Raw genomic sequence first — 25,402 nt, forward strand, 5'->3', positions numbered from 1 at the left:
ATGAGATGGCTGCTCTTCCCAATCCTGGTCCTTGCCGCTTTCCAGCCCACGCGTGCCAACGTCATGACCTGCGAGTAAGTAACAAAAGAGGCCTCTGGGGCTAAAATAGCCAGGAGGCAGGAGCCATCACCTGTTTGCGGATGCAAACTGGGTGGCAACGCCAGCCCATGTTCATAAGGAAAGGCTGTTATGGCTCTTTTTGCAGGGGATAAAAAATGCTTCGCCAGTGGAGGGCAAGATATTTTCTCCTGGCAACTCTGATCCTAGAGGTAGCACAGAGCCATCAAGATCAGGAAACTTCTGTGGCGTTTCTGCCTATTCCCAGTGAGCATTCCCCTTCTCTAAGGCCTTTTCCACCCCAGAAACATCTTCCCCACACACAGGCCCTAGCTAGACCTAAGGTTTACCCCGGGATTGTCCCGGGGTTGTCCCTGCCTGCTCCTGGGATATCCTGTGTGTCATTTACATGAACAGGGACGATCCCAGGATAAACCTTAGGTCTAGCTAAGGCCACAGTCACACTGCCACCAGGATCTATAAGGCTCAGGTCATCTACATGGCAGAGAATAACCTAGCTGGTAGGTCAAAAGACAGTCAGAACAGGAAGGCCATTGACAAGGTGATCAGCTGGGCTTCCTTGCAGGCCAGGAGTTCTTGCATCAAAGATAGGCAGCTGGATGGTTGTCCAGCTGCCTCTAGAGCCATTCAAGAGGCAGATGGACAACCATCTGTCAGATAAGCTTTAGGGTGGAGTCCTGCATTGAGCAGGGGGCTGGACGCCATGGCCTTGTAGGCCCCTTCCAACTCTGCTATTCTAGGATTCTATGATCTGCATAGACTGCACTCCAGTAGACCAACGTGGATGTTAATAGGGCATAAATGACCATGGCCTGAACTGTCTTGTCCAGGAAACACCCACTACTCTGAGTGGTCAAGAGGATAACCAGTATAAGGAATATTTTGTGACTCATGGAGGGGTGGGAAGAGAGATCAAAGACCTCACTGGAGTAAGCTCAGGGGAGATTAAGGCCGTAGCTAGACCTAAGGTTTATCCCAGGATTGTCCTGAGGTCAAACCTGTTCATCTAAGTGCCACACAGGGCATCCAGCGCTCAGGCAGGAATGAACCTGGGATGATCCTGGGATAAACCTTAGGTCTAGCTACGGCCTAAGATTACCCAAGCCTTTTTGCCAGCCACGTTAATCCACGGGTCTGCAGGTCTGTACTAGTAACAACTCTGTGTCTTTTGTCTAGTGGAGTCTGTGGAAGACGTCCGTTGGCGGTCAGCCATAACATGCTCCGCGTTGTGGGTGGCACCAATGCCCTGCCAGGAACATGGCCCTGGCAAGTCAGCATCCAGATACGGACACAAAGAGGGGGATACATGCATTTCTGCGGAGGTTCACTTATCAGCTCTCGTTGGGTCCTCAGTGCAGCCCACTGTTTCGGGAAGGAAAAGTAAGCAACCGGGAAAGCCACCTACCTCAAGTGAATTCCAGGGAGATGCTGCAGAGTCTTCCTTTGGGGTCAGCATCAGCATCCTAGGAGTGCCAGAACTCAGAGCCAGAGTCCGTGGCCCTGAAACAGCCCACTGGATCAGAATTCAGGCCATGAATCCAGGTTTCTTCTGTCTCCTCCATAAGAACACAAGAAGGGCCATGCTGGATCAGACCAAGGTTCCATCTAGTCCAATACTAGTCCCACAGTGGCCAAGGAGCTGTAGACCAGGGATCCACAAGCAGGACATGGTGCAACAGCACCCCACCCACCCCCATGTTCCCTAGCAACTGTGTATGCAGGCTTATTGCCACTGATTGTTAGGATTGCACCCGAGGAAGCCTCCTCAGATGAAGAGGAGGCAAACTTACAAGTAGTAGAGGGTGTCTCCTCCCCCACAGCCAGACCAGAGACCGGTGCACAGTTGGAAGGGAGTCGTGCAATGGAGGAGGATGCAGGCCCTGTGGAGGAGCCACGGGTCAGTCAGTCACTCCCTCTGCCTGCCTCTCCTGAGGCTGAGTCAGAGACGGAGGTGGTTCGACCACCCAGCCCCCGCGAAAGGAGACGTAGGAAAAGGACAGAACAAAGGCAGGGGATCAGGCGAAGTACGCGCCTGCAGAACAGGCACGGAGAAAACGCTGAGCTGTAGTAAGGGGAAATCTGACCGCTGGTCCACTGTAGCAAACACCTTTCGTTCCTCCGGTTGCTACTGTGCCCCACGCCTTACCGTTTGTCTGTGACTTTGGTTTCCTGACCTGGACTGGCTTGATTGACTCTGCTTGAACGTTTATCCCTGGCATTTTGGACGACTGACTTGGCTCTTGATATCGGACTGGACTTGACCTTCGCTTGCTCTTGGCTCCTTGACCCCAGCACCCTCTGTTTGGTTCTTCGACCCGGATCGGTAGGCTTACACTTCAGAACTTGTCTCTGGCTAGAACTATTGGACTTTACTTAAAAGACTGTGTTTTTCTTAAACTGCAGCAGTTCCCTCCTGCATTCTTGGCCAGAGATTTATAGCTGGGTAATTGGCAATAAAACACTAAAGCAATAAAGCATTCAGCAGAACGCCTTGACTCGTGGCTGGTCACTGAAACTGATACTGGATGTAGCTCATAGCCATCAGAACTAGTAGACATTGATAGCCTTCTCCTTCCAGGAATTTATCCAACCCCCTTTTAAAGCCATCCCAATTGGTGGCCATCACTACATCTTGTGGTAGGGAGTTCCATAATTTAACTATGCGCTGTGTGAAGAAGGCCTTCCTTTTATCTCTCCTGAATCTCCCACCAATCAGCTTCATGAGATGACCCCTTTCGGTTCTAGTATTATGGGAGAAGGAGAAAAATGTCTCCCTCTCCACATTCTCCACACCAGGCATGGTTTTGTACACTGCTATCAGGTTGTAACCTTCCCTCACAGGGAGGATGGTCCAGTCCCTTGAGCATTTTAGTCACCCTTTTCAGCAACCTCTTGTGAGCCAGTTGGGACGCGTAGAGGCTGGGCGCTCTTGGGGCAGCTGTCATCCCCGTTTGTCTCAAGCCTCTGATATTAGGATACAAACTCTCCAAACATGGAGGATCTTTAGCTATTAGCTTATTGCCACGGATATATCACTTTGAAAGCAAGTGTCTAGTCTTTATGCATGCCAAGGAAGGACTGTTCAGACCTGGAAAGTGAAAAAGTGTTGTCTTAAACCAAAACCAAAACTGAAAACAAAGTAAGTTTAAGAAAACTGATAAAAAACAATATATAAAATTAGTATAACTATGCTTATTATGGACTATTTTGTTTAAATTTTAAATGTATGTATTTGCTTTAAGATTAAAAAAGTATTTTCTACTAATAATATGATTTTATTGTAATAAGCATAGTTTATTTATTGTAATAAGCATAGTTTATTTATTGTAATAAGCATAGTTATACCAATTTGATATATTGTTTTTATCAATTTTCTTAAATTTACTTTGTTTTCAGGTTCTGTTCAGACCTGGAGACATCTCAGGACTCAGCTAGACCTAGTGGTCTAGAGGGATGGAGGGCTGAAGATCCTGCGATATTTTTATTGTGAAATCTCCCTCTCTGTTCAAACATGGTGCTCAACGACCTCAGAGGGAGAGGACTCACACACGCCATTTTGTTTTTTGTTTTTAGAATCATAGAATCATAAAATAGCAGAGTTGGAAGGGCCATCGAGTCCAACCCCCTGCTCAGTGCAGGACTCCACCCTAAAGCATCCCTGACAGATGCTTGTCCAGCTGCCTCTAGAAGGTCTCTAGTGTGGGAGAGCCCACAACCTCCCTAGGGAACTGATTCCATTGTCATACTGCTCTAACAGTCAGGAAGTTTTTCCTGATGCCCAGCTGGAATCTGGCTTCCTATAACTTGAGCCCGTTATTCCATGTCCTGCACTCTGGAAGGATCGAGAAGAGATCCTGGCCCTCCTCTGTGTGACAACCTTTCAAGTATTTGAAGAGTGCTATCGTGTCTCCCCTCCATCTTCTCTTCTCCAGGCTAAACATGCCCAGTTGTTCCAGTCTCTCTTCATAGGGCTTTGTTTCCAGACCCCTGATCATCCTGGTTGCCCTCCTCTGAACACGCTCCAGCTTGTCTGCGTCCTTCTTGAATTGTGGAGCCCAGAACTGAGGCAGCAGCACACGAGCACTCGTGCGCAAAAGGCAAGTCCTTTTAAAATATATTTATATATTCCTCGCTCCCCCCACCCCACCCCCGATGGGTGCAGTGCTCCTGAGGAGTTCTGCGCCCCGTGCGCAGGTCCCGGCTCCTCGCAAGGAACCATGAGGAGCCGGGAAAAACCACAGCGCCCGGCCACATGTTCCGCGGTCTCAGGCTCGGCCCAAGACCACGGAAAAACAGGTCCTAAAGTGGAGGGCGAGATCCCGGAGCAAGGGAGGGATCATCCCTCCCTGATCCTGGGATCCCCTGTGCATCATGTGGACATCCCAGGGCTCGCCCCGGGATAAAGCTCCGCCTAGCTAAGGCCTCAAAAAAGCAGACTAGAGATTTTTCTTTCAAATTTTATTTTATTTAAAGTGATACAAAAAAAGGAATGAACACAAACAATCCTCTAACAATTAATAACAAACCAACGGTTATATGAATATGTATAATGTACAAAGGGAAAAAATTAAAGTTGATTTGTACAACTTCTAGGGGAAAAGAGGCTTAACGAAAGTAGAAAAAGAAAAGTTAAAAAGAAAAAAAGGAGACAGAAAGGAAAAGAAAACCAACAAACAAAAAACCAAAATCATAAATGTGCTGTATTCCTTCATTTGTTGTTACAATGTCCATACATTCAGAGCTGAAACAGGCAGACACTGCTGTATGTTCGGTTGTGTTGCATATTGAACGAATCTCCCCCATATGGCTTCGAACAACGTTGATTCTGATTTTCCTTGAATTTGAAGCAAGCAGGCTAGAGATGAGCTGGACAACCTTCCCGGTGGCTGCTGCAGCCACACCTCCAGTCTCCCATCTCACCTCTCCTTTCCTGCCTGAAATTCTTGCCAGAAAAAAATTCAAGATGGAGCACAGAGGCAGGAATACAGTTTTGGCCTTGATCCAAAAACCTGGACCAGGCTCTCTCCACCTGCCTGTTTGCTCCCTTCTAGCCTCCTCCGTAGTTGGACTCAAGGGCTTTCCTGCTTGCATCCTGCCCCCCCTTTGTTCAGTTCTGGAATATTCTTCTGTAACCTCCAGGATCTCTTCTTGATCCTCCCAGAGTGCAGGATACGGAATAACGGGCTCAAGTTACAGGAAGCCAGATTCCAGCTGGACATCAGGAAAAACTTCCTGACTGTTAGAGCAGCCCGACAATGGAACCAGTTACCTAGGGAGGTTGTGGGCAGCTGGACAACCATCTGTCAGGGATGCTTTAGGGTGGATTCCTGCATTGAGCAGGGAGTTTGACTCAATGGTCTTGTAGGCTCCTTCCAACTCTGCTATTCTATGATTCTATGATTCTATGATTCCATACCTGTTTCTTGTTCCGAATACAGAGAACGCTATAAGCTCGTAGTTGGCTGCAACCGGGTCACCCGGCCCGGCCCTGATTCCCAGGACCGTGCCGTGAAGAGGGTGGTGAAACATGAAAACCTCAAGAGCGAACTGAACATTGGTAGAACTATATTCAATGACATTGCCTTGCTGGAGATGTCTGAGCCCGTCAACTGCAGCGATTACATCCAGCCAGCCTGTTTGCCGGACAAGAGCGTGGAAGTTTTGTCGCTACCCCATTGCTATATTAGCGGCTGGGGCAACACAGATGCAAACAGTGAGTGGCCCACGAAAAACAGGCCGTTGGAAGGACTGTCCCAGCTTATGGTTAAAGCAAATTTCTATCCCACACCATCATTGCCAAGTGGCCTTCCCAGGGTGATAGCAATAGGGAAAACAAACGAATGGTAATTCCAACAACCATTATGGTTTGGGATGAATGCATGGGGCTGCGGTTGCAATGCATGCCCAAGCCCTGAGTGCCTGGAATTGTGGGTAAGTCACGTGGTCCCCTGCCCAGAGCTATGGGGCACATTTTCTTTCAAGGACCACATCCAAATTGCAAGCCCTCCTCCACTCCCTTGAGGGACGCTCTTGAGATTTTCCTGCTCTTGCATTTCGCTTCTATCGTAATTACTGTATGTTTTGATTGGGTAGTTGTATTTCCCATCCAGGGAATCCTGGCACTTACAAGTGCGAGATATCAATCGGTAAAATTAAGAAATAAGCCTGGTGGCCAGTCTGTTTGCCCACCTAGCTCAATATTAGCCACTCTGACTGGCTGTGGCTCTGTAAGGTGTCCGAATCATAGAATCATAGAATCATAGAATAGCATGTTGGAAAATCACACTCTGAACCAGTGATTTAGCAGAAGTAGCAGCGGCTCTCAGTTTAGGACATAGCAAAGACCAATGAGGCAAACGATTCCTTGTAAGTTAAAAGCAAATACTTTACTGACAGTTGTAATAATTTAGTTATGGCAGCACATATACAAATACTCACAAACGATCAATCAATACAGCATACATCAAGTTGGGGTAAGATGAGGGAATAAACAAACATGAAAAACACAGCTACTTATATAGGCAGACCTGTACAATGATGCAATCACTAATTGATTAATTACAGAAAATACCTTCCACACAATAATTCAATAATTCAGTAAGTGTCCAGCTGAAACCTTGACCTTTAAGTGAATATGTTCTGCTGACTCCTCACTTCATCCAGGTTTCCAGGTAATTGTAAAAACAGTGGAAAAATAAAAACCAGATCCAATCCAGGATCCAACATAGCAGAGTTGGGAGGGGCCTACAAGGCCATCGAGTCCAACCCCCTGCTCAATGCAGGAATCCTCCTTAAAGCATCCCTGACAGATGCTTGTCCAGCTGCCTCTTGAAGGCCTCTAGTGTGGGAGAGCCCACAACCTCCCTAGGTAACTGGTTCCATTGTCGTACTGCTCTAACAGTCTGGAAGTTTTTTCTGATGTCCAGCTGGAATCTGGCTTCATTTAACTTGAGCCCGTTATTCCATGTCCTGCATGCTGGGAGGATTGAGAAGAGATCCTGGCCCTCCTCTGTGTGACAACCTTTTAAGGATTTGAAAGAGAGAGGTCGTTTCCCATCACCTGGAGATGTCAGGTAATGAACCTGGGGCCTTGTGCATGCAAAGCCGGTGCTGTGTCACTGTTCCTAAGCGGCAACCTTTCCCCAGAAAGAGAGAAGAAGACCTGTACCATGTAGACAGGTCTATCTAGCCTGATCGGTCCACCTAGCTCAATATACATACATCTACCGTATTTATTGCAGTTCTGTACCGCCCAATAGCCAGAGCTCTCTAGGTGGTTCACATGGAATGGCTGCCATTCCCCAAGGTATCCGGTGAGGGTCTTTCCCAGGCCTTCCTGGCAACGACCAGGGATGGAACTTGGGAGGTTCAGTGTTCAATACATGTGCTCTACCACTGAGCTATGGACCCTTCCTAGGAATGTTGCTTCCAGGGACATCCAAGCACAGCATAGACATGGCAAGAACTGTGGTATCCTGCATGTGAATCTCCAGAGGAAAAAAAATCCTCAACCCTGGACAGCTACGAAAGAACACCATTTTCACCGAAAACTGATGTAGCAGCTGTGGAATCACGGATAATATAATCTTGCATAACCATGGTTATCCCATTGGGTCTTAGAGTTTGGTGACAGACCAGTTGAACGGATTTGGTGGGAGCCATGGCAGCTCAGAGATTCGTCATGATTTCTTCTCTCCCTTGGGGAAACTTGAGCCAAGGCTCGCCGGTGGTGCTTCCAGATGAGGCCTTTATAGCACCATCGCTCTGCCTCGTTCACAGTAGGATGATGGCTGGTGGTGTATTCCACTTGTAATCCTCCCATGTTTTCCTATGGTGTCTTCTGCCTTTTTTCTCACTGCAGAAAATTTGTTAAGGAGAAAAGGGCAAATTGCTGCACTATGTCTTCTAACAGGCAATGCTAGGAGCTCTTTGTTTGGAAGCACTGCTGAGGTAAACCCCAGAATCTGTTTTTAAGGCCGGGGCCCTGAAGAAGTGAAGCCAGGAGAACAGAGTGAGGCCATGGCTAGACCAGGCCTATATCCCAGGATTGTCCAGGGATCATCCCCGTGCATGCAAATGACACACACAGGATCCCAGGAGCAGGCAGGGACGACCCTTCCATTTGCCTGGGATAATCCTTAGGTCTAGCTAAGGCCTGAGACTAGAGGGACCCACCCTCATCACTGAGTAATCCCCAGCCTATCCATTAGGAGTTAGGGGCAGGGGCTTCAGAGCCTGTTGTCAACATACCCCTCCAATAATCCCTGAGGCCAGGTGGGAAATACAATCTGAAGCATCCCCTTGCTTTCTGTTCCCAGAGCCAAAATATCCTGACATCATGCAGGAAGCAAAAGTGGACCTTCTTCCCAGGTGGAACTGTTCGAGGCTGTGGAAGAGGCTTATCCATCCCATGAACCTGTGTTCTGGGCCTGAGGAAGGAGGCATCGCTACCTGCCAGGTAGGGTGGACCAAGGTCAAGGGCCAAGCTGCTCAGGGCTGACAAAACTGATGCAGAGGAGATGATGAATGTGCTGCCTGAGTCCCAGTTAATGAGGGAAAAGCTAGGCGGAGCGCTTCATTTGCCCACGAAAGGCCCCCGTTCCAACACTTGGTGAGGTGGGGCAACGTTCCTCACTGAGCTGAGTTTCTCAGGCTGAAGAACCACACCTGGCGCAACAGGGTTTTTTTTAAAGAGCCTGCCTATTGGATCCTCAGGTCATGTGGGCTAAAGAGCGGCACTATCTGTTGACCAGGACCCGGGTGCTTGAGAGTCTGCAAAGGTTCAAGACCCCTGATGCCTTAGAAAACATTTCCCTATTCAACAAGATGGGTGGACCAGAAGGTGAGCTTATTTGGAGCTGTGCCTTCTCCTGTGGATTTTCACCCTACTACAAGTTTTCTGACATTCTGGTGGTTCCTCAGAGCTCTTCAGGAATGACCTGTTTCCTTCCGTTCCCATTTCTCTGTGTGTGGCGTGCGTCTATCTAGTCCTCCAGGGGAAACGTGCCTCACAACCTGTGGCAAAGATGAACGACATCAGACGCTTTCTCCCTTGTATTTTCTGTTTCCGCACTGCCTGCCTTGCTCTCTATGAGGTACCACCTCCAACTCATGCCACCATGTTATCTTTCCTATTGCAGGGTGACAGCGGCGGCCCCCTCGCATGTAGAGAAGAAAGGTCTGAGCGCTACTGGGTTGTTGGACTTTACAGTTGGGGATCTCCCAAATGTGGCCAGGCACAGAGGCCAAGTGTCTTCATCTCCACGTTCTACTTCCTTAACTGGATCAAAAACATAGCCAAGGAGAACACGTTGATGCCCACTCACACACCACTGTTGGCAGAGTCCATGATGAAAACAACACAACCACCAATGCCCAAGCCCCCACCCAGCACTCAGCCTTCCAGACCGAAGACCACAAGTAGGCCGAGGACCACAAGTAGGCCCATGTCTGCTCCCAGGCCAATGGCCACAAGTAGGCCCAGGCCTACTCTAAGACCAAGACCCACAACTAGGCTCAGGCCTACTCCAAGACCAAGACCCACAGTATGGTCCATGCCTCCCTGGATAAAGCCTTCACAGTGGCCTCTGCCCTGGTCGAGGACCACAAGATGGTATTCCTGGCAAAGGCCCCAAGGTTGGTATGGGCCTACTCCCAGGCCAAGGCTCACACTTCAACCACTACCACCACCACAATTCCAACCTCAGCCGCCGCCACCATGGCAAAGCCAATTTGTGGCACCACCAGGTTACTACAATATGTACAACTGGAATCCAGGCTACCCCGGCCACGAACCTCAGCCTGTGGTATTGGCACCAGGAGAGCAGCCATGAGAGGGTCCATGTCGTGGATAGGTCAGGCCCTGAACGTTTCATATGGTAATGCAATAAGAATGGGATAATAAAATGGAAGATGACTTGACCAAAATTTCTCTGACATTTGGCACATAATATCTTCATGTGTAACCCTGTCATCCAACCAAATCTCAGGCAGTTCCACTGGAAAATGTACAGCAGTTTTAAACATTTCCATCTGTTTTAACATCTAACAGATGTTAGAAACACGATTTGAAATTAATTACTTGGACAAAAATGGTGAAAGTTTAAACACTCTGTTTTATTAAGCAAACTTGCAAGTTTGGGTGTCTAGGCAGGTAGGCACACCCACAAGCTGATGTGAAGCTGTTTTATACCCTTAACCCGGCCGAAGTGGTCCCTCCCCTGGTTACCCATTGGTCAGGTATTCCAAGGGTTACAGCCTATCCCAGTAGGCCTTGTAACTCCTCCCTTGTTTACCTCCCTGCCTCCCATAAGGTCATGAGTTCAAACAACAGATGTTTTTCTCTTCCCTTATCATAACCACAAGGCCATTAATTCTGACAGTTCACATAGGTATTTAACCTCAAAATCATAAATTCTGACTGTTCACATAGGCTTTTAACCTCAAAATCATAAATTCTGACAGTTCACATAGGTATTTAACCCCAAAGTCGTAAATTCCGACAATTAAGGAAGAGAGCTCCAGTAAGTCTGACACCTAATTCCGTTACTCATGTTATCTCTGCTATAAGAAAACAATCCTCCTGCTAGGTCATGTCCTCTTGTTTTTCTCTCAGCTATTTTCATTGTTTTCATTTTCTTCAGCTGAAAAGACCTTTCATCTGGTGTATTTCCTTGTCTTTCAATAACATTGTTTTTAGCTGTTAGCCCTTTCAGTACCAAAAACTCCTTATAAACATGTTTTAATAATACATTAGCTATAATATTTCTCCTTATAACATCTATATAATCCATTGGTTATATCTCTTTACAATATCCTTATAACATTGAAAAAGTAACATATTTCTTATTTCTAACATATCTTCATGTGCAACCCTGTCATCCAACCAAATCTCAGGCAGTTCCACTGGAAAATGTACAGCAGTTTTAAACATTTCCCCTTTGCCCATCATAATGTATCTTTGGGGTATTTTCTCCCCTTTGACAGATGTAAAACATGTAAAGCAATTGCAGAGGAGTTTCTTTTCCTATTTTTGTGAAAATCCATGGGTTACATATCAAATTATGGAGTGTTAAATTCTCCAGTGCTTTAAATAGGAAAGGCCTCATCTTGAGTATTGTGTCCAGTTCTGGGCACCACACTTCAAGATGGATGCAGACAAGCTGGAGGGGGTTCAGAGGAGGGCAACGAGGATGATCAGGGGTCTGGAAACGAAGTCCTATGAGGAGAGACTGAAAGAACTGGGCATGTTGAGCCTGGAGAAGAGAAGATGGAGGGGAGACATGATAGCACTCTTCAAAGACTTAAAAGGCTGTCACACAGAGGAGGGCCAGGTCCCAGAGTGCAGGACATGGAAACATGGGGTCAAGTTACAGAAAGCCGGTCTGGACATCAGGAAAAGCTTCCTGACTGTTAGAGCAATACGGCAATGGAACCAATGACCTAGGGAGGCCGTGGCCTCTCCCACACCAGAGGCCTTCAAGAGGCAGCTGGACGGCCATCTGTGAGGGATGCTTTAAGGTGGATTCCTGCATTGAGCAGGGGGTTGGACTCGATGGCCTCGTAGGCCACTGCCAACTCTGCTATTCTATCATTCTATGATCCTGCTGCTCTCTGCCTGTGGTGCAACGATGTCACTCTTGCCCTGGCAGTGGCTGACTTAGGGCTTTGCTAGACCTACCGGGTGTTCCGTCGTTGAGGAGTGGTGAAAGCGGATTTTCCCGTTCAGCCGTGATGCCTCATCATCCACACCGTCCTTCGATTTGTGGCGGAAGTTTGCGCCGGTTGTGCTGCTGCCGCCGCGAGTACGGTTACGCAGCCACACCGGCCTGATTGCCGCGGCCTTTTTTTCCCGCTTGCTGCACGGTTTGCGCAAGTCCGAAAGACCGCAAACTTGCGCAGCTGTCAGCAATGCTGCCGCCGGCCCTGGCGGTGGCGGAGCCGGAGCTGGAGCCGGCGGCAGCGGCGGCAGTGGCAGTGCCAGCTGAAGTGTTGCTGGTGCTGTTGAGAGTCAACATTGATGCGCTCACTTCCTGATGGGGGTCGTGGCGGGTGTAATATGACCTGAGGTCAATCGTCTGCATGGGCACTCTGTGCCTACATCTCCCATCATGCCTCTGAGGTCTCGCCGCCGATGACTGCCTCTGTGCCCTCTGCCCCATCCCAAGGAGCCAACCCACATCTGGCCGCAGCCATGGAAGCAGCCCACAAACAGCTCTGCCCTCTACCAGCCTGGTACCCACACTAACAGGCAGCGTACAGCACCGCCATTATGCGGCCACGGTAGCTGCCCACCGCGAGGAGTCACCAGCCACTTTTCCGGTCCTCCGTTCCTGCTCAAACTGTCACTGGGGAAATAATAAAAAAAAGCCGCTCCGCCGCGCTGCCCCAGCTGGCAGACTGGGCGCAAATGTCGGAGGCGGCTTGACCGAAGCCGCTGGCCACTCCCCTTAGAACACCTTTTCCTGACCAGTGCGGACCGCAGTGACCTCACATCCTCCCACACGTACTCCGAATTAGCGCGGGACGGCAGGAAAAGGCGCACTAGAACTCACTTTTTTAAAGTCGGGATAAAGAGGCTTCACCGCAGGATAACGGCGGAGCCTCGTGAACGTCATCTGGAAGCCTCGACGTGACTGCGGAAGGTAACGCGCGCTACAGCCTCGTCTAGTAACGCCCTTAAAGTAGAACCTCTTCTTGGCCGAGGGCTGGATGCCACTCTGGAGAAACTCTCAGCATTCCAGAAGTGGGTGTGGCCAAAGGCAAAAGGGGTGAAGCCAAAACACACAAAAATGCCAGATTATTTTATTTTATAGCTCTTATTGAATCATAGAGTCATAGAATCATAGAATAGTAGAGTTGGAAGGGGCCTATAAGGCCATCGAGTCCAACCCCTGCTCAATGCAGGGATCCACCCTAAAGTATCCCTGACAGATGGCTGTCCAGCTGCCTCTTGAAGGCCTCTAGTGTGGGAGAGCCCACCACCACCCTGGGTCACTGGTTCCATTGTCATACTGCTCTAACAATCAGGAAGTTTTTCCTGATGTCCATCCGGAATCTGGCTTCCTGTAACTTGAGCCTGTTATTCCGTGTCCTGCACTCTGGGATGATTGCCAGAGAGACAGCCTGGTGTAGTAGTTAGAGTGTCGGGCTGGAACTCAGGAGACTCAGGTTCTAATCCCCACTTGACTGTGAAGCTCACTGGGTGACCTGGGGCCAGTGAGACTCTCAGCCTAACCTACCTCATGGGGGGGTGGGGTGAGGATGAAATGGAGAGGAGGATTATGTGTACGCCACCTTGGGCTCCTTGGAGTAAAGGCAGAATATGAATATATCAAGTAAATAAAATAATAAATAATGGCGCCTTAGGAGAGACATTCCAACCTTTTAGAATGGAGGGTGAAATGCACAAACGCTGCGAAAAGAAGCGATTGGATGTAGGGGAGGGGCCATGACCTCCTGGATTTGGCCTCAAGGAATTGGTTTTCAATTATGGTGCCAGAAATGTGGCATGTTCCCCTCAGGACCACCTTCGAGTGGAAGCAGAAGGCAGAAGTTATCATTCTGAAGGAAACCTAGTGACCAGAGTGGGGCTTACTTGTGAGAAAATGCGCATAGGGTTGGTACCAGGCATTCAGGGGTCACAGACTGATGCTGTCAGGCAAGGAGTCGGAGAAGGAAGTATAATATTTCAGTCATCAAAATGCCGCTGCCAATGAATTTGCTGCTGTGCTCTGCAGACCTTTGCTCTGGCTTGCATGCAGCATTTTGATTCAACATTGCACCTGCCTATCATGGCAAGTTGATGTGCCCCCGTACTGACCTATGCATCAGTGTTAGCCCCAACCTGCACAGGTAGAAGAGTGGGGTTTAACAAAGTCAGTTGTCGTGGTCCAACCATGTGGGGAAATGTGGTCCAACGACGTGGTCCAACGTTGTGGCTTCATCCCACGTACCTGTTTCCCTCGAATTATCCCCTACAGCACAAAGCTGCTGTCGTCGTCGTTGCTAGCTAAATCAAACCCCGGGCGGCAGCGCTCCTAAGATCCTTTGCATACCAGGAAAAGGGTTTAAGGGAGGAAATGTAAAAAATCATTAAAAAAATCAACGGATGACCCAATCCGATTCAAATTTGGTATGCTTAAAGCTCTCCTTAATATCTATTACTGTGCCAATTTTGATGTCTTTATCTTTAAAACTTACACAGATGTAAGCATTTCTTTAATTTGTACTTTAAACATATCAAATTCTCCTCCTGCGCCCCCAGTGGCCGCTCAGAGAACAACAAAAGATTAGCTCCTAAACAGGTAGCAATATAGGTCGAGTCTTTTGGCTTTATAGCACAATTAAAGCAGGATGCCAGGGAGTATTTCACAGTCAAAGCAGATTATAAACTGGAAAACTTCAGAGTCCTTTGTACGCAATTCACAGTGATTGCACAGTATAACCCTGGTGTGTTGAAGCTGTTAATCTATATATTTAGTAAATTAATATCACTCGTCATTTCTAAAGGGAAGAGAACTTGGCGAAGCGAGCTGTGTGATGTCAGGCTGCCCACGTGCTGACCGGACGGAACCTGGCTGCATGCATTTTGTGATGTCATGAATTCCAGGAAAACATGGTGGAAGAAACAGCATCTGGAGTCACAAGGAGGATGAGATGGCCGCTGATCCCCCCAATTCTGCTCTTTGTTGCTTTCCAGGCTACGCGTGGCAATGACGGCAGCTGCGAGTAAGTGGCGGAAGAGAACTCTGGGATCAAAACAGCAAGCAGGCTGGAGGCCAGAGGGGTGTCAGTGGGCGTGGCTTCACTTAGACAGGGTGAGCCCAGCGTTTGCTCGAAGACTTCACTGTATTAAACAAAAGGCTACTCCAACCACTGCAATGCTGGGTCCATTCACTAGTCTATAAAGATAAAAGAGGACCTTTGTCAGTGTAACTGTCCAGCTGTTGACACCATAGCACCAAGACTGTCAAACTTGGACACCTGAAACTTGGCGTGCGTACTCAGGGGACCACAGAGGTGTGCATCTCTGGGTTATTTTGTTTTTAAAACACACAAATTCATTGTGTGAATGAATTTTACAGCTGGACAACCATTTGTCAGGGATGCTTTAGGGTGGATTCCTGCATTGAGCAGGGGGTTGGACTCAATGGCCTTGTAGGCCCCTTCTAACTCTGCTATACTTTGGCTTTTTAACAAAGCTTTTAATGGCTGAATTCACTACTCTGACACATTGTTTTAACTGTTTTAATAGAATCATAGAATAGCAGAGTTGGAAGGGGCCTAAAAGGCCATCGAGTCCAACCCCCTGCTCAATGCAGGAATCCACCCTAAAGCATCCCTGACAGATGGTTGTCCAGCTGCCTCTTGAAGGCCTCTAGTGTGGGAGAGCCCACAACCTCCCTAGGGAACTGATTCCATTGTCGTACTGCTCTAACAGTCAGGAAGTTTTTCCTGATGTCCAGCTGGAATCTGCCTTCCTTTAACTTGAGCCCGTTATTCTGTGTCCTGCACTCTGGGAGGATCGAGAAGAGATCCTGGCCCTCCTCTGTGTGGCAACCTTTTAAGTATTTGAAGAGTGCTCTCATGTCTCCCCTCCATCTTCTCTTCTCCAGGCTAAACATGCCCAGTTCTTTCAGTCTCTCTTTTATAGGGCTTTGTTTCCAGACCCCTGATCACCCTGGTTGCCCTCCTCTGAACACGCTCCGGCTTGTCTGCGTCCTTCTTGAATTGTGGAGCCCAGAACTGGACGCAATACTCTAGATGAGGCCTAACCAGGGCCGAATAGAGAGGAACCAGTACCTAGGGTGACCAACTGTCAGGATTTCCCCGGATTTGTCCTGGTTTTTGTTCTTTCCATGGTGTCAGGGGGGATTTTCTATAATTTTCAATAACGTCCTGGAATGACACACCTTCCCCTTTAAGACTGCCATTAGCATGGCAGGAGGGAATGACATGCTTTCTTGAGGCACATCATTCCCCCACCCCGAGCTCCAATTGAGGTCTTAAAGGGGAAAGTGGGTCATTCGTGGACATTATAGAAAAGGCCCCAATTGGAGTGGATGGTGGTGGTGCAGAATGAAATCCTTTCCCCTCCTCCACTCCAATCGGGTTCTTTAAGGTGGCGGGGGAATAACGTACTTTCTGCAGGACTCAGAAAGCTGCTTCCCCACGCACACACACTAGGTGTCCTCTTTTTTGGTTTCCCAAATATGGTCACCCTACTAGGACCTCACCTGATTAGTTTTACTGCTTTTAAATTATATATTGTTTTTAACTTGGTTTATGGTTTAATTTGTTTTTAGCTGTGTATATTTACTGTTTTATACTGGATGCTTTTATCTGTACGCCGCCCTGAGATCTTATTGATATAGGGCGGGATATAAATGTTTTAAATACATAAATACATAAATCTTGTTCTTATTTCAGTGGCGTGTGTGGGAGGCGTCCATTGGCGGCCAGCCATCTCATGCTCCGGATCGTGGGTGGCACCAATGCCCTGCCAGGAACGTGGCCCTGGCAAGTCAGCTTCCAGTTCCTAACCCAAAAGGGGTTCGTTAATTCCTGTGGAGGTTCTCTTATCAACTCTCGATGGGTCCTCAGTGCAGCCCACTGCTTTCAGGAAGAAAAGTAAGCAACGGGGGCGGATACTTCCTACTTCAAGGACATCCCAGGGAGGTGCTGCTGGGTCTGCAGACCCGGTAGCCTGAGGGATCCCATGGAAGTGGGGTACCGTCTTCTTCCTCGGGGTCAGCAGCATCATGCCGGGGGGCTGTCATGGGGTGCCAAAACTCAGAGGCCAGGAACAGCCTGCTGAATCAGAATTCGCGCCCTGTGAGCACAGCATTCTTCTGCCTCCAACACTTGTGAGCCAGTTGGGAAGCATAGAGGCTGGGCACTCTGGTGGAAGCTCTACTTTCCTGCCTGAAAGCCTTGCCAGAGAAATAAGTCCGACATGGATGACAGAAGCAGGAGATACATTAAAGCAAAGAGTCTGCGTTCTTCTAGTTCCTCCATCAGCTGAGCCAACAATGCTTGGCCTCCCGGGCTTTCCTGACAGCTTCCAATGTTATGTCATGTAACATTGCCCCATGAATCATGTATCTATTCTTTGTTCCAGGTATATAGAACATTATAATGTGGTAGTTGGTGCCAACCGGATCTCCGAACCTGGCCCTGATGCCCAGAATCGCCGGATCAAGAGGGTGGTGAACCATGAGCTGTACAAGGACGAACTGTACCTGGAGGATGGCGGAATGAGGAACGACATAGCTTTAGTGGAGCTGGCTGAGCCAGTCAGCTGCAGTGACTACGTGCAGCTAGCCTGTTTGCCCGACAGGAGCGTGGCCATTTCGATGCTAACCCATTGCTATGTCAGCGGCTGGGGAACGATGGAAGTGAAAAGTGAGACCCCCATGAAAAGCAGGCCCTCACAAAGACTGGCCCACCCGATGTGGTTAGACTGCTTTTACGTCCTGCACCCTCAGGGCGGATCAGTCTTCTCGGCATCATTTGCATCGACTGATTGATTGATCGCATTTTTATACTGCCCAATAGCCAAAGCTCTCTAGTTAGCATTGTCGGAGGAATCCGCAATGGATTGAAATGAGTTCAGATTTCGATGAATCCGACCGACCGGCAGAGTCTGCAGCATTGCTGCTGTTACTGAGTCACACAGATTCTGTAGACTTGTGTTGTTAAATTTAGCACATTTACGCAAGGGCCCCTGTGCACATTAGCACTAATGCAAACTAGTGCAGGTAGAGTGAAATTCTGGTTCCCCCCACTCCACAATTCCATCAATGACCAGATGACAGAATGAAAGACACCTCACAGTCCCTGAAACACATAGAATCATAGAATACAGAGTGAATTTTTTAAAAACCCGTACATCCTTACCTACAATATAGAAAAGTAGAAAAAAACACCAAATAAATTAACTTTACAGTACACCCGTTACTGTGAGCTCTCTCCAAATAACAAGCTCCAGTGACAGGAAGCCAGATTCCAGCTGGACATCAGGAAAAACTTCCTGTTAGAGCAGTACGATAATGGAACCAGTGACCTAGGGAGGTTGTGGGCTCTCCCACACTAGAGGCCTTCAAGAGGCAGCTGGACAACCATCTGTCAAGGATGCTTTAGGGTGGATTCCTGCATTGAGCAGAGGGTTGGACTCCATGGCCTTATAGGCCCCTTCCAACTCTGCTATTCTATGATTCTGACTGGGCACAGCTATGTATTAAAGTATGTAAGATAGATATGATAGAGGTGCAAAGAACTATGGAGTGAACAGGTAGACATTTTTCCACCTCTTTCATAATATTTAATTATTTATTTATTTTATTAAAACTTTTATATCCCGCCCTATATCACAGGGATCTCAGGGCGGTGTACAGATAAAATCATACATATAATACTTGAACGCAATGGAGTCACTCAATGGTGCTGAATGGTAGGAGATTCAGGAGAGATAAAAGGAAGGACTTCTCCACACAGCGCATTGTTAAGCGGTGGTATATGCTACCACAAAATACGGCCCCCAACTTGGACAGCTTCGAAAGGGAATTAGACAAATTCCTGGAGGAACTTGTGGGCTACCAATGCCCACTAGTTATGATGGCCATATATTGCCTCCAGTATCAGAGGCAGAACGTTTGTGTACACCAGTTGCTACCATGGTTCCCCTCATGCCCTGTTCGTGGGCCTCCCAGAGATATCTGGTTGGCCACTGTGGGAACAGAATGCTGGATGAGATATGCCTGTGGTTGCAGTTGGAATGTATGTCCAAGCCTGGAGTTTTTGGAATTGAGTGGAAGTCCCGTACAGAGAGCGATGGAGACATTTTCTTTGAAGTGCTACATCCAAATCCCAAACTCTACTCCCCCGCCCCCCTCTGCCCCGTGGATTCTGATTGATTTTTCTCGCTCTGGTTCAGTACTAGTTTTCTTTCATCAAAATTACTGTATGCTTTGGATTTTCTTGTTGCATACCACCCTGGAAGTCCTACTGGATGGAGGTGCACAATATCCATTGGTTAAATAAAAAGATATGCCTGGTGGTCATTCTCTTTGTCTAGCTAGCCCAGAAGTGACCGCTCTGACTTGCCATGACTCTGTCGGGTGTCCGAAAAGGACAGCTTTTCCCCATCACCTGCTACCTGTAACCCTTTCAATTTGAGGTGCTAAGAACCAAACCTGGGACTACCTGACGCAAAGCACGGTCTCTGCCTTTCAGCAATATCCTTCCAGTAAAGTTATATTGCTTCAATAGAGGCTATGAGGACATCTCCAGGGGAATAAAATCCATAATTAGGGACAAACACCAAATAACCAAAAAAAGGAACTCCGTTCTTGCAGGAACTGCAGCAACCGTTGTATCATTCATTATTTTAACTCACCTCATCTTAGGTTTTTGAAACAGATCAGTCGTAAGTCCAAAGGATGAAATTGGGTGGGATCTATGGGGACTTGGTGATTTGTAATAATTTCTGCTCTTCCCTGGGATTATTTGAGCCACGGTGCATCAGGGCTAAGCCCCAGAACCTATTTTTAAGGCCGGGGCTCAGTCCTGCAGAGGCAAAGCCAGGAGAATAGCGATGAGCCTACCCACATTGCTGAGTAACCCCCCGCGTATTGGGTGTTAGTGTCAGACCTCACAGGTCAGTCGTCTTAATGTAGCTCTCCAGACATTCATGAGGCTGGGAGAAATACATACTGAATGAGTCTTCCTGCCTTCTGTTTGCAGATCGAAAAATGCCGGACATCCTGCAAGAAGCAAGTGTTCACATCATTCCCCAAGATACCTGTAACAGTACTTCCTGGTGGGACAGGCGCATCCTTGATGAGAACTTGTGTGCTGGGCATGCGGAAGGAGGCATTTGTACCTGCCAGGTAGGTGGACCAAGTGTAGAGGCTTGGTTAGAAGCCAAGCCCCAAGTTTAATTGCAGTATCTTCAGGTGCCTCTACATTAAGGGGGAAAAGGGACCCTTACAAGGTTTTGTTTTTCTCGGTTCTTCCTGCATTCACTATGCGCTCCATTTTTTAAAAAAGAGAGATTACCAGGGAAAGCATAGAACATGTTGTGGACGTTGATGCCGTGTTGTAGATCGCAAGCTGAATATGAGCCAACAGTGTGATATGGCTGCAAGAAAGGCAAATGCTATTTTGGGCTGCATTAATAGAAGTATAGCTTCCAAGTCACGTGAGGTACTGGTTCCTCTCTATTCGGCCCTGGTTAGGCCTCATCTAGAGTATTGCGTCCAGTTCTGGGCTCCACAATTCAAGAAGGACGCAGACAAGCTGGAGCGTGTTCAGAAGAGGGCAACCAGGATGATCAGGGCTCTGGAAACAAAGCCCTATGAAGAGAGACGGAGAGAACTGGGCATGTTGAGCCTGGAGAAGAGAAGATGGAGGGGAGACATGATAGCACTCTCCAAATACTTGAAAGGTTGTCACACAGAGGAGGGCCAGAATCTCTTCTCGATCCTCCCAGAGTGCAGGACACGGAATAACAGGCTCAAGTTAAAGGAAACCAGATTCCAGCTGGACATCAGGAAAAACTTTCTGACTGTTAGAGCAGTACGACAATGGAACCAGTGACCTAAGGAGGTTGTGGGCTCTCCCACCCTAGAGGCCTTTAAGAGGCAGCTGGGCAACCATCTGTCAGGGATGCTTTAGGGTGGATTCCTGCATTGAGCAGGGGGTTGGACTCGATGGCCTTGTAGGCCCCTTCCAACTCTGCTATTCTATGATTCTATGTAAAAGACCTACAAACTTCCGTGAGTGGCAATACATCGCCCACGTAGAGAAGCTCTCCATCTAAAAGAACCTCAGGTAGCAGTCCTGGAAGCCCCCACCCCCCTGTGCCCAGAGCTTGGGAGAGCCGCAGCTAGTTAGATCAGGAGAGCCAAAGCTCCGGGGCAGAGAGCCTGCTTTGCTTGCAGAAGGCCCCAGGTATGATCCCCGGTGGCATCTTCAGGTAAGGCTGGAAGTGTTCCTGGCAGAAACCCCAGAGAGAGCTTGCTGCCAGTCAGTGTCAACAACGTTGGGTGAGATCGACCAACAGTTTGATTCGCTATAAGGCAGCTTCCTATGTTCCCAGAGTGCACTTGGCTAGCTGCCCCTATGGCCCTCATTAGTTTGCCAGCTGTGATATCTCAGGGAAGGAAGATCCATCCAATGCAGCAGTTAGGCTTTGGCCAGGAATGTGCTTTGTAGACCGCATGATACTGGTCTGAGAACAACTTCACTGGTTTCCCGTTTGTTCCTGGTCCCAATTCAAGGTGCTGATTCAATTCAATTCAAGCCCTAAACTGCTCTTCCCCAATCTGGTGCTATCCAGATGGCTAAGCTGACTGGGACTGATGGGACTTGTAATACAGCACGTCTGAAGGGCACAGGGTTGAGGAAGCCAATCCTAAATGCTTTGGGGGCAGGATATCTGAATGACCTGCCTTTTAGCATATGAACCTACCCATAATTTACAAAAATCAGCAGAGGCTGTGCAATATCTCTCACCACCTGAGAGGATGGGTTGGCTGGTGGGTGCTCAGGACCTCTTTCGGTAGCAGCAACCTGATTGTGGAACTCCCTCCTAAGGGAGAGGAGACTGGCTGCCCCTTTTTTCTTATCCTGCTGTAGATGGACAGTAAAGACTGTCCTGATCCATCATTCTTTTAACGTTGTCCTGGAGGAGAAGGCTATTAAGGGCTACTAGCCCTGATGGTTGTGTGCTGCCTCCAGTATTCGAGGCGGCAAGCCTGTGTGCACCAGTTGCTGGGGAACATGGGCGGGAGGGTGCTGTTGCACCATGTCCTGCCTTGTTGGTCCCTGGCCGATGGCTGGTTGGCCCCTGTGTGAACAGAGTGCTGGACTAGATGGAACCATGGTCTGATCCAGACACAGGGCACTTCTGATGCTCTTAATGTTTATGTCACTCTTCAATTTTAATTTTAATGCCACTCTCACATGTTATTGTATATAGCATTTGCTCCTGTGTTTCTTGTTTTTTCCCTATGTATACCGTATTTCTTCGATTCTAAGACGCACTCCATTTTTAGAGCTGTTTATTTGGGGGGGAAAGTGCGTCTTAGAATTGAAGAAATACGGTGTGTACATTGCTTCAGTCACCTTGAGGGTTTGATTTATAAATTTAACCAACCAATCAGCAAACAAACAATATATCGTATTCCATCACAAATCTTTTCAATTGCAGCTGCTCACATCTCCATATGAGTCACCATCAGACCTTTGAGAGATGACTTACTGAATGTTGTGCAAGTTTGAATTCGTTGTGACAAGCGACATGTTTCTCACCCCACCCCACCTTTCCCTTCCTGCTGTAGGGTGACAGCGGCGGACCCCTGGTGTGTAGGGAAAAAAGGTCGGAGCGCTATTGGCTTGTTGGTGTCACCAGCTGGGGACCCTCCAATTGCAATGAGCCAATGAGGCCAGGTGTCTTCACCTCCACGCAACACTACCTTGACTGGATCACAAGGGTGACCCAGGAGAACCTTTTCATGCCCGCTCACTCACCATTGTTGGCACAGCCCCAGACTACACAAAGACCACCACCAACACACCAGCCCCCATCCAGCCCCCAGCAGGTCCAAAACGAGATCTTGCAACATCCCGGGCCTCCTCTCATACCCAGCCCCACAACTAGGCCCAGACCTCCTCCTACGTGGAGGCCCACAACTAGGCCCAGTCCTCCTCCTACGTGGAGGCCCACAACTAGGCCCAGTCCTCCTCCTACGTGGAGGCCCACAACTAGGCCAAGACCTCCTCCTACGTGGAGGCCCACAACTAGGCCCAGTCCTCCTCCTACGTGGAGGCCCACAACTAGGCCCAGACCTCCTCCTACGTGGAGGCCCACAACTAGGCCCAGTCCTCCTCCTACGTGGAGGCCCACAACTAGGCCCAGTCCTCCTCCTACGTGGAGGCCCACAACTAGGCCCAGTCCTCCTCCTACGTGGAGGCCCACAATTAGGCCCAGTCCTCCTCCTACGTGGAGGCCCACAACTAGGCCTAGTCCTCCTCCTAAGTGGAGGCCCACAACTAGGCCCGGGCCACCTCCTACGTTGAGGCCCACAGCTGGATCCAGGCCACCTCCTACAATGAGACCCACAGCTGGATCCAGGCCACCTCCTATGTTGAGGCCCACAGCTGGGCCCTGGCCACCTCCTAAGTGGAGGCCCACAGTATGGCATATTCCTCCTGGGATATGGGCCACAAGATGGGGTGTTACACATTCTCCCCAGATGAGGCCTACAAGATGGACACCCAAGCATCCTGCCTGGATGAGGCCCACAAGATGGAGTCACTCTTATCCTACCTGGAGGAGGACTACAAGATGGGGTTTCACATATCCTCCCCGGACAAGGCTCAGAATATAACCTCCCAGGGCAAGGTCCCCCCAGGTTGGCACAGGCTGGCACACAGGCCCTGAGCTACTTTTCAGCCATTGCCACCACTGCAAGAAGAAGTTGTAGAACCGCCAAGTTACTGCAGTTTTTACAGCTGGAATAAGGGTCTGCAAGTGCCCGACTTCTTGTACAGCCACTGGGAGAGCAGCCATGTGGGTGGGTGGGTGTGGACTAAGAATGACCCGTTTTTGGATGGAGAAGGCACGCAATAGGTGGTGCCCCCCCCCCCCCGGCCAGGTTCAGAGCCCCCACACTGGCATGCAATCCTGCCTTTGCTGGCAATAAACTAAAACTAAATTCTCCCAGTATGATTTCCCCCCCTCTCCCAAAATCCTCCCAGGATGGATATTTACTGGATTTAGGAGTGTTGAGGAACCTCAAACATGCAACCTTAACCTCAGTGCCATCATATTTTCCTTGCAATTTTCCAACGTGACTTTACATTAAGTTCTTTAAAACGCACCTCAACATTACATTAAAAATGACACATTTGACCCATATAAATTTTGGATGTAAATTATGGAAAGTCAGACAGTGTTCAGCTTTGTACAAGAATTGTGCCTCTGTGGGCTATGGGAGGTTTGCACTTGGGGAAAAAGTGGGGAGGAATTCCCTTTTAAAATAAATAAAATAAAGCAATGAATGAACAGGCAAACAGGTGAGTGTTTGTGCGGTGTCTTGAAAAACAAAAGGCAACTACCTACCTGCAACCTGGTGCGGAAGGTGAAGACGGTAAGCTGAGCCTCCGGTTGATTTGCTGCTCTTTGCTTTTGGCTATTTCTCTCGCAGCCCAGACTGTTCTCACAGGGCTTTTTTTGGTTTTGTATTATTATTATTATTATTATTATTATTATTATTATTATTATTATTATTATTATTATTATTTAATACATCCAAACAATACAACAATACAATATAAAGCAATACTACATAATACACAATAATATAAAGTAAACAGTTTGATAAACATATGTTCTAACTTAATTCTCTTCAACATAATTATAATTAACATAAAAGTGCTCCCTCCAACCACAGGATCTTATTCATATTTCCAAAATCTCATTACTTCTTCTGGGGGTATTTTCCCTCTCCCCTTTAATAATACAAATTCTAAAAACTGTTTCCATATTCCTTCAAAGTCATTCGCTTTTATCATTCCTCTAACTTTTATATTACATGTTAGTTTATCATTAATAGCAATATCCCATATTTCTTTATACCAGTCTTCTATATGATAATCCCCTTGAACCTTCCAGTTCCTAGATATCATTAATCTTGCTGCTGTTAACAAATTCGTTATCAATTCTTTTGTCTCTTGATTACAATTCAATTCTCCATACACTGATAACAATGTCACCATAGGTGTCTCTTCAATCTCCATTCCTAAAATTTCTTTTATCTCTTTAAACACCATTTTCCATATTTTTTGTACAAATTCACATTCCCACCACATATGTAAATACGTTCCTTTCTCTTGACAACCTCTCCAACATGTTGCAGAATTCGTCTTATTTATTTTATTTAGTTTCACAGGGGTTAGGTACCACCTCCAGACGATCTTGTAATAGTTTTCTTTTATCCTCACAGACATATTTCTCAACACTCGTTGTTTCCATATCCCTTCCCAACTCTGTTGCCCTATTTGTTCCTTCAAGCCAGTTTCCCATACCGTCTTGCCTACATTCTCACAGGGCTGAGGACCTCTCGCCAGCTCTCATATGGGTTCTGGTTGTGCCCCACACTAACTGGGAGCCAGAGGGTGCAGATGATGCAAAAAGTCATGGTTTTAATTTTTGTGAACCGCCCAGAGAGCTTCGGCTATTGGGTGGTATAGAAATGAAATGAAATGAAATGAAATAAATAAATAAATAAAGATTTCCCTGGCAATTATGCTGCTA

At 47.9% G+C, this 25,402-nt stretch overlaps 1 protein-coding gene across 1 annotated transcript; it reads left to right on the top strand.

The window, feature by feature from the left end:
• Window positions 1–23,266, top strand: LOC134403934 (acrosin-like). Its single transcript, XM_063134476.1, has 9 exons — window positions 1–74; window positions 5,517–5,791; window positions 8,397–8,536; window positions 14,780–14,808; window positions 16,510–16,710; window positions 17,201–17,505; window positions 19,837–19,970; window positions 22,425–22,577; window positions 23,141–23,266. Exons 1-9 carry the CDS (start codon window positions 1–3, stop codon window positions 23,264–23,266), a joined length of 1,437 nt encoding a protein of 478 aa, XP_062990546.1.
• The last annotated feature ends 2,136 nt before the right edge of the window (window positions 23,267–25,402 follow it).

This window comes from Elgaria multicarinata, chromosome 9, assembly GCF_023053635.1.
Source record: "Elgaria multicarinata webbii isolate HBS135686 ecotype San Diego chromosome 9, rElgMul1.1.pri, whole genome shotgun sequence".
NCBI classification, from domain to species: Eukaryota; Metazoa; Chordata; class Lepidosauria; order Squamata; family Anguidae; genus Elgaria; species Elgaria multicarinata.